Source organism: Lithobates pipiens, unplaced genomic scaffold (genome assembly GCF_037356315.1).
Source record: "Lithobates pipiens isolate NorthernLeopardFrog02 unplaced genomic scaffold, aLitPip1_a1.2 Scaffold_27, whole genome shotgun sequence".
Lineage (NCBI taxonomy): Eukaryota > Metazoa > Chordata > Amphibia > Anura > Ranidae > Lithobates > Lithobates pipiens.
In genome coordinates this window covers 135407907-135420540 of record NW_027507788.1, presented here as the reverse complement: position 1 = coordinate 135420540, position 12634 = coordinate 135407907, and the positions used below count along the sequence as shown (strand labels likewise).

Sequence of the window (12634 nt, the reverse complement as noted above, 5' to 3'; positions counted from 1 at the left end):
TTCCTGTTAGGAGTTCCCCCTCTCCCGGTTTAAGCAAGGGGTGGGGGAAATGTTGATTGTGGTCACCAATTACTTCCTTGGTTTGCATGAAACTACTCTCTGGTACCCGATATGATGTCCATTAATGTTGCTTTTATTATGGCTATACTTGTATGTGATGGAAGATTTACTGGTTATATTTGTTATGATAAACTACTGATGAAATAAATTGATTTTTCTCTATTGAACCATGTGTTTTCTATTTTCTACAATAAACAAATTAAAATATAAAATACATTGGCAATTGTATGAAGTCTTACAGGTTATTACAGCAATTGTTTGAGATATAGGTGGACTCGGTCTGTGGGTATACATAGCTGCCTATGGAAGTTTGATATAATAAAGTTCAGTTTGGAATAAATTCAGGGATTGCGGAGCACATCTTAGGCTTAGCATTCTCTATATAAAATATTTACACTGTACCACAGAATATTTAGATTGTTGGGGTAATAAAGATTAAAGGATTCAAGATCAGCTAAAAAGTATGACCCAGAAAGAATAATGGGTTTGTATCAAAAAAAGTGATTAGGGTCAGAACATCCGGTGCACTTACAATTAAAAAAGATAATTATGGACCTATCATGGAATTATCTCAGTTCAATGTTCCCTTGAAAAACAGATCACAATTGAAAAGTGTTAAAAAAGGACCGAGCTTACTTTTGGAACTAGAAAATGTGCTGCAATACCAGAGCCACCTGTAGATGGCACTGTAAATTAACACCAGAGTCCCAACTACTTGTTCCTGTGAAACTGGAGGTAAATGTTTCTGATAGCAAAGTTTGGACTTACACTAGAAGTGACTCGTACAATTTCTTTCCAAACTTCTCTTTCACCGAATTGGCTGTATCCCTATAAAAAGACAAAAAATATTATAAGCAAGGTTACATCCTTACGCACACTAACAGCAGAAAAAACAATATAACAAATAAGTCACTGTGGAGAAAAAGAAGAAAAAACAAAAAAACAAAAAACACCGAACGGTCAGTTAAATAATTTATTTTCATTGTGACACATTTTATGTACTTCAAAATGCAAAATAAATAAAAAAAAAAAAAAAAAAAAAAAAAAAGTGAAAATTCACCTTTACTCCAGTAAAAAATTGTCAGGTTTAGCTTGGCATAGATTATTGGAAAAAGATGGGCAGAGTGATACATTCGGTATCTAATCAACAAAGCAGATTTATGTATGGATTTAAACATTTCCTATTAAGAATTATTTTTTGCAATCCTGTATTATATTAATAATAAATACAAAAACATGAACACCGTACACCCTGCCCACTTCATCCTCGCTGTACTTACCGCTGGGAATTTTGAGCTATCAGTGCCCATGCAGCTGGTCCAGTGATTTGAAATCTTCCTCTTATCTGTGCTGTGTTTCCGGGGTTGATTAGAGCAATATGGATCGGTCAGCTCCATCACAGAGCATCGCTCTGATATGTCCCAGAAGAGCTGCACACAGAAGAGAGAGAAGAGCGGGGATTTCAAATCCCTGGACTGCAGGACCATCTGCATGGGCGCTGACAGAGCAGCCCCCCCCCCCCCCCCGCCGGAGTAATTATAGCGGGAATCGGGGGTGTAGTTTCATTTTTTTTTTAGCCCAGAAGACAGTATAGAAGCTATGCATATTATAATTACATTATAATATGCATAGCTGTTATTATGGTCACCCAAACAGACGCTAGAATTCCATGCTGGGACATGCAAAGCTTTGATCTTTTCACAAGTTGACAAAAATATTCAAGTCTCCTTTTGGATTCCTCTAACCAAAAAGGATTATGCACCCACCACAACTGTTTCCGTACAGCTTGACCTTTCAGGGTTTCCACATTGAAATTATTAGTCCGTGCAGGCATGATGAAAAATGCCACTACAGTCACATCACTCTGATTCACCTAAAGTGGAGAAAACAAAAAACAAAACAAAAACAAACACTTAATACACTTGATATAATTTCAACATATTGTCCTTCACCCCCACAGTTTTCAACCTACCCTGAGAAGGTAGTTGAGTCTTGCCAAGGCCTCCAGAAAAATGTCAGCTCCTTTGTTAGAGAACTCATAGCGTCCAGCAATGAAGAAAAACAAGGTCTTGTCCAAATTAAAGTCTAGGTGTCTATCATAAAAAAACAAAACAAAAAAAAAACTCCACACACTGTCACACTTGATTTATACACAATTTGTCAGTGCAGAAAGTAGACTGCCTCTTAGAAACAAAGAAGCAAACTTGTACGTCAAGACTTGGAGCAGAGCACCATATGCTTCTGCATTTTTTATGTGGTGCAGTCAGTGTGGTGCATTTTAGATGCAATGCAGTGTAAGGCACCAAGCACAGTAAGCTGCAGTGTGCTTGCAATCATTTTTAAACAGCAACCAAGTTCATATACAGAATACTCTAAGCTACATCCACCATGATATATGGTCACCATTTTAAATAATTGAGCAGAATCAAATTCTGCACTGGTCCCCATTCAAAATGAATAGGCTGTGTTATTGTAGAACATTGTAATGCAGTCTAAAAAGCATATGGCATTAGTGCAATGCCTAGCTAGTGTGAAGGGACCTTTAAAGTATAACTAAAGGCAATTTTTTTCTGTGCTTAGTTTAGGATAGAGTGGAGAGGGATTAGAACACCTCTTGGTTTTTACTGCTGTCAGTGTCGTTGTTAGATTCATCCTCTCCATTAGTCTTGTTTACCATTATCATTAAAAGCGAAGGTAAGAAAGAAAGAAAGAAAACCCCAAACTTACAGCGGTCTCCAGAATAGTAACAGAGGGGAAATCTTCCAAAGGGGACACCAGTTCTGGCGACCTGGGGGTCCCCAAGGAATTCCCTTAATTAGCAGGGACTTCCACTTCCTGTTTGGCTTTGGAACAGGAAGTAAAAGTAAATCCCCTTACTGGTACAAAGAGGGCAAAAAAGAAACCTTACAGGACTTATAAACCTCCATTACTCTATCCAAAATGGGGGGAGAAGTTTTGCGTATAGTTCTACTTTAATTAGAACCGAATCCCTGCTTCAGACCCACTTTGCACAATAAATCTGGTGAGATTTGTTTTAACTCCATTGAAGAACTGCATTAATCATCTTACCCATAAAAATGTCCCCGGATAAACTCTTGTATGCGATTCTTACTTTGGGCGTGCAGATTCTGAAACTCGTGCATAGCTGAAAACTTTTTTACATTCAAACCGTTTGGAGTTACTATATCTGTATTCAGGAAGATAAAAGAATGGGTTAGAGAAATCAAGTGTCTAGGACAATCCTGGTTTATATGTCATTGATCCCATTTTATCTGCAGAATTTACAGTCCAAGAACTTACTATGATGGCAAATTGGCATTACAATGTGTCTTCAAGACTTGGAAAAAACCAGAATCAGCAGAATTCAAACAGCCACATTTAAGACATAGGTGATGTAAGTATCTCACAAAAGTGAGTACACCTCTGACATTTTTGTAAATTTATATCTTTTCATGTGACAACACTGAAGAAATTACACTTTGCTACAATGTAAAGTAGTGAGTGTACAGCTTGTATAACAGTGTGAACTTGCTGTTCCCTCAAAATATCTCAACACAGCCATTCATGACTAAACCGCTGGTACACCCTAAGTAGAAATGTCCAAAATTTAGCCCAAAGTATCAATATTCAGCGTGGCCACCATTTTCCAGCACTGCCTTAACCCTCTTGAGCATGGAGATCACCAGAGCTTCATAGGTTACCACTGGAGTCCTCTTCCACTCCTCCATGATGACATCACAGAGCTGGTGGATGTTGGAGACCTTGCCCCCCTCCACCTTCCGTTTGAGGATGCCCCACAGATACTCAATAGTGTTTAGGTCTGGAGACATGGTTGGCAAGTCCATCACCCTTACCCTCAGCTTCCTTAGCAAGGCAGTGGTCGTTGTGGAGGTGCGTTTGCAGTTAGTTGGATTACTCCCTGCGGCCCAGTCTCCAAAGGGTGGGGATCACGCTTTGCTTCAGCATGTCACAGTACATGTTGGCATTCATGGTTCCCTCAACTGAACTTTAGCTCCCCAGTGCCAGCAGCACTCATGCAGCCCCAGACCATGACACTCCACCACCATGCTTGACTGTAGGAAAGACACACTGTCTTTTGTACTCCTCACCTGGTTGCCACCACACACGCTTGACACCATTTGAACCAAATAAGTTTATCTTGGTCTCATCAGACCACAGGACATGGTTCCAGTAATCCATTTCCTTAGTCTGCTTGTCTTCAGCAAACTGTTTGTGGGCTTTCTTATGCACATCTTTAGAAGAAGTTCCTTCTGGGACGACAGACATGCAGACCAATTTCATACAGTGTACGGCGTATGGTCTGAGCCACTCCACCCCTTCAACATCTGCAGCAGTGCTGGCAGCACTCATACGTCTATTTCCCAAAGACAACCTCTGGATATGACACTGAGCCTGTGCACTCAACTTCTGATTGACCAAGGTGAGGCCTGTTCTGAGTGGAATCTGTCCTGTTAAACCACTGTATGGTCTTGGCCACCATGCTGCAGGTCAGTTTCACAATCTTCTTATAGCCTACGCCAGTGATGGAAGACCTTGGCACCCCAGATGTTATTATTATGATTATGCACTTTGCAGTGTAGTTGAGCATCATGGGAAATGTAGTTCCAAAACATCTGGGGTGCCAAGGTTCGCCATCATTGGCCTAGGCCATTGTTATGTAGAGCAACAATTCTTTTTTTCAGCTCCTCAGAGTTCTTTGCCATGGAGAGGGAAGAGAGAGAGAGAGAGAGGGAAGAGAGAGAGAGAGAGGGAGAGAGAGAGAGAGAGAGAGAGAGAGAGAGAGAGAGAGAGAGAGAGAGAGAGAGAGAGAGAGAGAGAGAGAGAGAGAGAGAGAGAGAGAGAGAGAGAGAGAGAGAGAGAGAGAGAGAGAGAGAGAGAGAGAGAGAGAGAGAGAGAGAGAGAGAGAGAGAGAGAGAGAGAGAGAGAGAGAGAGAGAATTTTACAACCTGCTCCCAATTCACACCTAAGACCTTATAACACTGAGTCACATGACACCAGGGAGGGAAAATGGCTAATTGGGCCCAATTTGGACATTTTCACTTAGGGGTGTACTCACTCTTGTTGCCAGCGGTTTAATAATATATTTAGACATTAATGGCTGAGTTATTTTGAGGGGACAGAAAATTTACACTGTTATACAAGCTGTACACTCACTACTTTACACTGTAGCAAAGTGTAATTTCTTCAGTGTTGTCACATGAAAAGATAGAATATAATATTTACAAAAATGTGAGGGGTGTACTCACGTGAGATACTGTAAGTGAAGTATTGAGATTGGTAATTTTATTGGCAGTTCTGGAGTTTTCCCACCAATGTCCCACTACAGCAATCTGCCACCATTGTTGCACAAATTCTGAGTAATCAAAAATTGAATTACAATGAAAAATATATATAATCCCCATGGGATTTTTAATGCGGATAAGACAATGGTGTATATTTCAATAAAAGGCTGATATGCCCAACTTTACATTACAAAAGATCCACAGGGTATATAGTTACATAATATAGTAGTCCATTATGCTTTACCTTTGCAAGGAATCAAAGAGGAAGTAAACCCATCAGGGTTTACTTCCTCTTTAAAGTGGAAGAGCACTCTGGCAATCAACATTGATTATTTTTAATCCTCATACTGCTAGCATTAGTAAACCGATAGGAAAGTACCGTATATCATATTTACTTGATTTTTTTTTACATTTCTACAGTTACTTTCTGGTTTCTTGCCTAGGCAAATTATGTCATACATCCCAGGAGTCTAAAAGGAGAGGAGGAGAGGAGGATTTTCTCAGTAAATGCTACATGAATCATTTGCCAGAAACCGGTAACCAACATGTAGGTTTTGTTCTCAAAGCGAGTCTAAATGGCAAATGTTATATTTGACTGCAGCTTTGATAAGCTTTAGATAACTGAAAAAGCTGATATTACCACATTTAAGACATAGCCGATTCTGGGGTTGGACCACCACTGAGTTACTTTCTGCCGAAGGATGGGTGTAGGACTGATGCTCAAGATGAGTCAGCCATCTCCACTACCCAATGAGAGATCCATCCATTTGAAGGAGAGCACTTTGGTCAAGGCATTGGTCACATGACCTGGCATAGTCCTTAAACCTTAATCATCTTTTCATCTGTTTAAATAAATGTTTCAGCTATTCTACGTACTGATTACCAATTATTTGTGTTAAAATATTTATTTACGTGTTTTTTGATAATAGGTCCTCAAATGAAAAAGCTACATTGTACTAGATGAAACTATTAACATTAAGATTCGGTTCACACTGGGGCAACTACATTGCCTGACAACTCGCGCTCTATAAAGTGTAATGGAACCATTCTAATCGGAGTGACTTAGAAAAAGGTTCCTGCACTACCTGAGGGCGACTTCAGAGTGGCTTGCATTGACTTCTATTAAAGAAGTTGTTTACAAGCCAAGCTGAAGTCCCACTGTGCGGGGCAGCTTTAGAATTGGGTGACTTGGACGCCGCCCCAGTGTGAGCCGAGCCTTAGTGTACGAATTTGAATAATAAGAGTGACTGAAAATCCTTAAAACAATAGTGCTACAATATTTTACATCCCATCATATTCAGATTTGTTTTCTGTCAAGTCTATGATAATGCCTTATCCAAGTGGGACCAAAGCAAAATGCCCGTTTAGTTTCCTGCTTTTGGTCAATTGTAAAATGACAGATCTTGCGCGGGGCAGTAGTTTTGATTTTCTAGGTCTTTGGTCGCCAACCTTTCAGACCTCACAGACCACTAAACTCACAATTTTGAATCCCACAACCACTTACATAAATTTTACATGCCTTATACACAAAATGCTCTAGCTCTCTGTTCTACTGGGTTGAGGTTAGGACTCTGTGCAGGCCAGTTAAGTTCCTCCAACCCAAACTCGCTCATCCATGTCTTTATGAACCTCGCTTTGGTGCGCATTAATGTTGGAACAGGAAGGGGCCATCCCCAAACTGTTTCCACAAAGTTAGGAGCATGAAATTGTCCAAAATGTCTTGGTATGCTGACGCATTCATTGGAACTAAGGGGCCAAGGCCAACCCCTGAAAAACAACCCCACACCATAACAACCCCCCCCCCCCCCCCCTTTACCAAATCATTTTGACCAGTGCACAAAGCAAGGTCCATAAAGATGAGCGAGTTTAGGGTGGAGGAACTTGACTGGCCCACACAGAGTCCTTACCTCAACCCGTTAGAACACCTTTGGAATGAATTAGAGCGGAGACTGCGAGCCAGGCCTTCTCATCCATTAACGGTGCCTGACCTCACAAATGCACTATTGGAAAAATGGTTAAACATTCCCATAGACACGCCTAAACCTTGTGGACAGCCTTCCCAGAAGAGTTGAAGCTGGTATAGCTGCAAAGGGTGGGCCAACTCAATATTGAACCCTATGGACTAAGACTGGGATGCCATTTAAGTTCACGTGCGTGTAAAGGCAGGCGTTCCAATACTTTTGGTAATACAGTGTACATCTGCCACAATGTTGACTTATGGCAGAACCCCTGGGGACCATCAACATTTTCTTGTGGATCATCAGTGGTCCACGGACCACTGGTTGGCGATCGCTGCTCTATGTCATGTCCAAGTCATGACTCGTAAGGCAAATCACCTGAAAAGGGATATCTGCACAGACTCCTACAGACCTGCTGGGAAAATGGTGTTAGGTTTTCTGTGTGCGTTTCCTATTTCAGTGTACCAGCCCAAAGATTTTAAAGGGAAATCTTTCTACACATAGTCAACATGGGCACAGAAGACAATGAATAAAAAGTCCTTTAGTTTGAATCTAGAGAGCAAGAAAGCAGAGCAGATTATTATTTTCCAGTGTACAGTCACAGATCTTGTGGCTTACCTGGTTTGCGCTTCAGTAGATGCTCAGCTTCTATTGCAGTAATCTGAGAGACAGTAGTGAAGACATGACTGCACTGAACAGCCGCTCGCTCCATACAGTATCGGTGATAGATCTGACGGTCTCCAGCTTCTTTATCTACATTAAACTGTCCAACATAATTACATGAATTGATTTAATAAATAAAGATTAGGTGTATTGTACATCTTTTATTTACGAAGGGGAAAAGTGTGTATTAGGGAGTAAATGTAATGTGTAAATGACACTCTCCATGTCCCATTCACCATGGTGAAGTCCAATCAGCAAAGCTATGCCTGAGGGGCTCTCCTGAACATTGGAGATAACTCCACAAACATCCATGCATCCCAGTGTAAAGGGAGATGGAGGCATCAACTGCAAATTCTTCCCTGTAAGGCTGGGTTCACACTGGAACCTTCTGCGGATGGCACAGGAGCGCTGCGTGTCCCTGTTCCCCATTCCAGGGACGAATTGGGGTCAAATCTATGCCTGAATTCAGCCCCGACACAGAGCCAAAGACGCACAGCATTTCTGCGCAGTGCGCTCCACAGTCGCAAAGGAGATATGTGTACCGGCTCCATAGGGATTCTCCTACGCGAATTGGATGCGGGGAAACCCGCATCTAATACGCATTAGTGCGAACCCAGCCGAAATATTTTCTTACTGAAGAAAAACATATGTATGGTTAAAAAAAAATCGAAGTAGAATTCAATTTAGTAATTATTATCTAGGGATATGCCAGCGTGTCGAGATATCACAAGACTAGATGTACTACCTCAGTCAAGTCACTGTAGAATTTGTTTTCAAATGCTTGCCGTCATGCACGGGAGCTTACTTTTCATCCCCATCATGAAAATCTGTTGTAAATAAATGCTTTGGCCATCCTCTTCCTTCACGCCCATCAGTGTACTTGCCTGTTAGATTTTGGATGTAGGATGGAGAGCTGATGGTGGATGTGGAGGAATGGGAAGGGAAGGTAGACGGAAAGTAAATGGGGCGAGGAAGTGTTAGGGCTCATTTATTTTTTTATTAAAGGCATTATATATAGCAGGAGCTTAAAGTGGTTGTAAATCCCATTCATGAAATTTTAACGAAAGCGCATATCTGTAGTGTTTACTTGTCTCTCTCCAAAGCTCTAAGTGTCGTTTATCTCTGGTGCTTCATTCCTCTGTTATCAGCAGAGTCAATTCTGACAATTTCTCCGCCCCATGAGATATCATGACCTAAAAATGTGTTTCTTGGAGGGTGTGTATAGGGGGCGATAAGCACACAGCTTTTCTATTGAGACTACAGCTCTGGATGTTCCTTCATTCCGCTGCCTAAGACAGACAATATACAAGTAAAAAACGTACGCTGGAGAATTTGTTTCATCTCTGTGCATCATCTGAGGCTGTTCACTTCACTGGGTATATGCAAGGTTTACAACCACTTTAAAATAAAATCTCATATGCGCACACACAGAAGGGTCAAATTTACCTATCAATGTCTTTGAAGTGTGGGAGGAAGCCCACGCAAGCACAGACAGAAATTCTAACCAGTAAGGCACAGTGCCGGCTCATGTTGGGGGACGTTAAGCTGCACCTCAAACTCAAGTCATCAAAATCCCACAGACTTTATCCAAGCTGTACACACGACAGTTCAGAGGCTGCACTTGGCCTGCTTTACATTGCAATTGTTTGGATGCAGCTTGTCCTAGCCAGTTTGAACTGCGGACTGAGCATGACAAATGCAGCTTTTTCTATTCAAATGGAGAAGACAGTGTTTGACAAGAACATCCATAGGCTTCAGCCCATAATGATGGACAGAATGGAAATTGGAGAGGTGTTATAGGAAGGGGATGACAGTAGGAAGGTAGACAAGGTCTGAATGTTGGAGGAGTTCGTTTTATGAAGACTGATTAAGAAAGTGCTGAGAGATGAGCAGAGCAGGATAAAGGAGGCGAATAGTACAGGCGCTGGGGATCTTTGTGATGGACGAGGCTTGAGAGTGTCAATTCGACCAGATTGTGAACGAGTAGTGAGAAAGACGAGCACACAAAAGAGTACAGGGGACGGGGGGTCCAAATTTTTCACAGGAGGGGGAAAAGAAGGCAATGGTAACAGATCACAGGCCGCAGAAGGAAGAAAAAGAGTAAGCGGAAGCAGATCACATCTGGTAAGAGGGAGAGATGGTGAAATATCTACAGTTGGGGGCTATATCCAATTTCAAATCCATATAATCCTGAATATGTAAAACACTAAATTATATGCCATACTGTATACATTTCTATCATCCATTTATCTACAGTATATAGAAATCAATACACAATCATCCTGAGGCCTATTTTCCTTTAAATCCAAGGTCACATACCATTATCACTCAGCTACTGTGATTAAAATTAGCATCTTAGTGTTGGGTTGTGCTGCAAAAGCAGCAGGAAAAATAAGGTGCTATATACAAAGTAACAAGACAAAGGCTGAGGGATTTACTGTTTGCCTTCACTGAAGATGATCAGCAAGGGAACTGAAATATATATATTTTACATTATATCTACTTTATTCATTAACACTGACATAGCTCCCACAAAACTCAACCATTAATTGAATCTCCTAAGGTTTAACCTCATATTATATGGTTTTGGTAAATCTGAAGAAAAAAAATAAAAAATCAGCAGAAAATCTGATAGTGTGTATGGGGCTTAACACACACCGTTCAAGATCGGTGGATGCCAAAGGAAAAACCTGTATACTGATTGAAAGTAGGAGCAAACTACAGTAGCTGGAGCTTCATTTAAGTGTTTGTTACCCCCAACACTTCATATTCCCAATTTGTGCCTGCTGTACCATATACCTGTATGAAGAAAAAAAAAAGTCTCCTGTTCTCTTAGTATTGCTTCCTTTGTGTAAATCCCTGCCAGTCCCTCTGCTTTCCTATTAAAAACTGACCACACTAGGTAGAACACACCGTGGTCATTTCTCTAGCTGTGCTGGAAACTGTGTGCTCTCCTCCAATGATCAGATGTATTCAGACACTCCAATACTGCACAGCTATTCACTGGGAAGCACAATGTGCTGCTGATTCTCCTCCCTCAGCTTGTATGCAGATAAGAACTGAGGGAATGTGATCACTTATAAAATATAAATGGAAGAAAGGGTATTTGTTTGTTTTTTATATACCTATGCAAATATGTTTTGCCTTTCATTTCCATTTTAAACTGAATGGGTTAAACTGCCCATGTTAGAGATGACCGTGTCGCCAAGGGAGGAGAGAGGGTGAAAAATGCTGGGGTGAGCGCACTGCTGGATTGTGGGACAGGCGAGTGTGTGTTTATTAAAAAAGTCAGTAGCTACAGTTTTTGTAGCTGCGGACTTTTAGTAAACACAAACATGACTGTAACTCCGCTTTAAGGGGGATTATACCAGCTCCTCCTTATCCGAGATATATAACATTTTCATTGGCGGGGTCCCTTTCTCTTTGTGGCAGCTGTGGTCTTCAAATGCTGGGAACAAGTTACATGCAATGTAAACCGTCATAGCAGACAAATATGCCAGTTTTCCCTGAGGAAGCTGGCCTTGTCCTGCAAAACATGTCGGAGATGAAGATACTAAGGATGAATCAATACCATTTTAACACCGAGTAGGAGTTCCGATACTTTTTTTAAACTTTTTTTATTTTATTTTTATTAAGTACTCGCCGATACCAATTACCGATACCTATTGCCTAGGAAGAGTAGGTAGGGAGGTGAGAGTTAGTAAGTTGGGCAAGGCTGGGATTGGGTGAGGGCAGGGTAGCCGAGGGTGGGGTGGGATAGGGGTTGAGGGCTGGGGTGGTTGGGATGCAGCGTCTCATGCAGATGGATCTTCTGGAGCTGGGAACAGATGGGCACTGCTGATACATCTGGTCCTACTCCTTCCTCCTAGGCAAATGGGGCTAGGGAGAACAGAGGCAGAGTGGGTGGGGACAAAATTCTGAGTACCAATGAGTTAATCCCCTTCTGTGGAGATTTTTTTTAATTTTTTAAACTTCTCCAGGTCCCAAATGTTCAGTGGGTGCCGGGGGTCAGAAAGCGGACTATTTAACCACTTTTGGGTTTAGGCCGATTAACTTGCAGCAGCGCTCCCGACCGGCCCCAGTGTATTCATATAAAAGTGGCGGGCATTCAATGTAATTGTGTGGAGCACTTCTGCGGATTAATCTGCCTAAACCCAAAGTGGTTACATTTTTTTTTTTTTTTTTTAATAAATGTTTATTAAAGATAAACAACATATACTGTTAAATCCACATACAGCACCCAGTCCCATACACCAGGGGACAGGATTAGTACCAAAGTGGTTAAATAGTTTGTCCCATGGCACCCATTGAATATAGGGAACCTGGAGAATTTTTTTTTATTTGTAAATAGCTGCACAGCGGAGGATTAGATCATTGGTACACAGAATTTGGAGCCCACCCATCTGCTCTTCCTCTGGGCCCCCCACCACCATTACGTTTGCAGAGCCGGACCAGGTCAGGACAGGAGGGTGACAGCTGGCGGGAGGGGAGGAGGCGGCAGAGAGGGGAATCCCATGGACAACTAAAATGTCATTGGTTGTTAAGGACACGGCGACCCCGTTCCTTAATGACCAATAATTGCCAGCATTCTTTTCTGTACATTTCAGCTGTTAATTGTTTTGTACAGTAAAAATTAAGAAAGTTTTTATT

General features: G+C 41.5%; 1 protein-coding gene across 1 annotated transcript in view; it reads right to left on the bottom strand.

The window, feature by feature from the left end:
• The window catches only part of GYS1 (glycogen synthase 1), a 101877-nt gene that overhangs the window by 40898 nt on the left and 48345 nt on the right, over nt 1-12634 (bottom strand). The window contains exons 5-9 of the mRNA XM_077457507.1: nt 7940-8084; nt 3130-3247; nt 2033-2153; nt 1827-1933; nt 829-888 (exon numbers count right to left, since the gene is read on the bottom strand). Of these exons, the coding sequence (XP_077313633.1) occupies nt 829-888; nt 1827-1933; nt 2033-2153; nt 3130-3247; nt 7940-8084 (551 nt within the window). The remainder of the gene's footprint in view (nt 1-828; nt 889-1826; nt 1934-2032; nt 2154-3129; nt 3248-7939; nt 8085-12634) is intronic.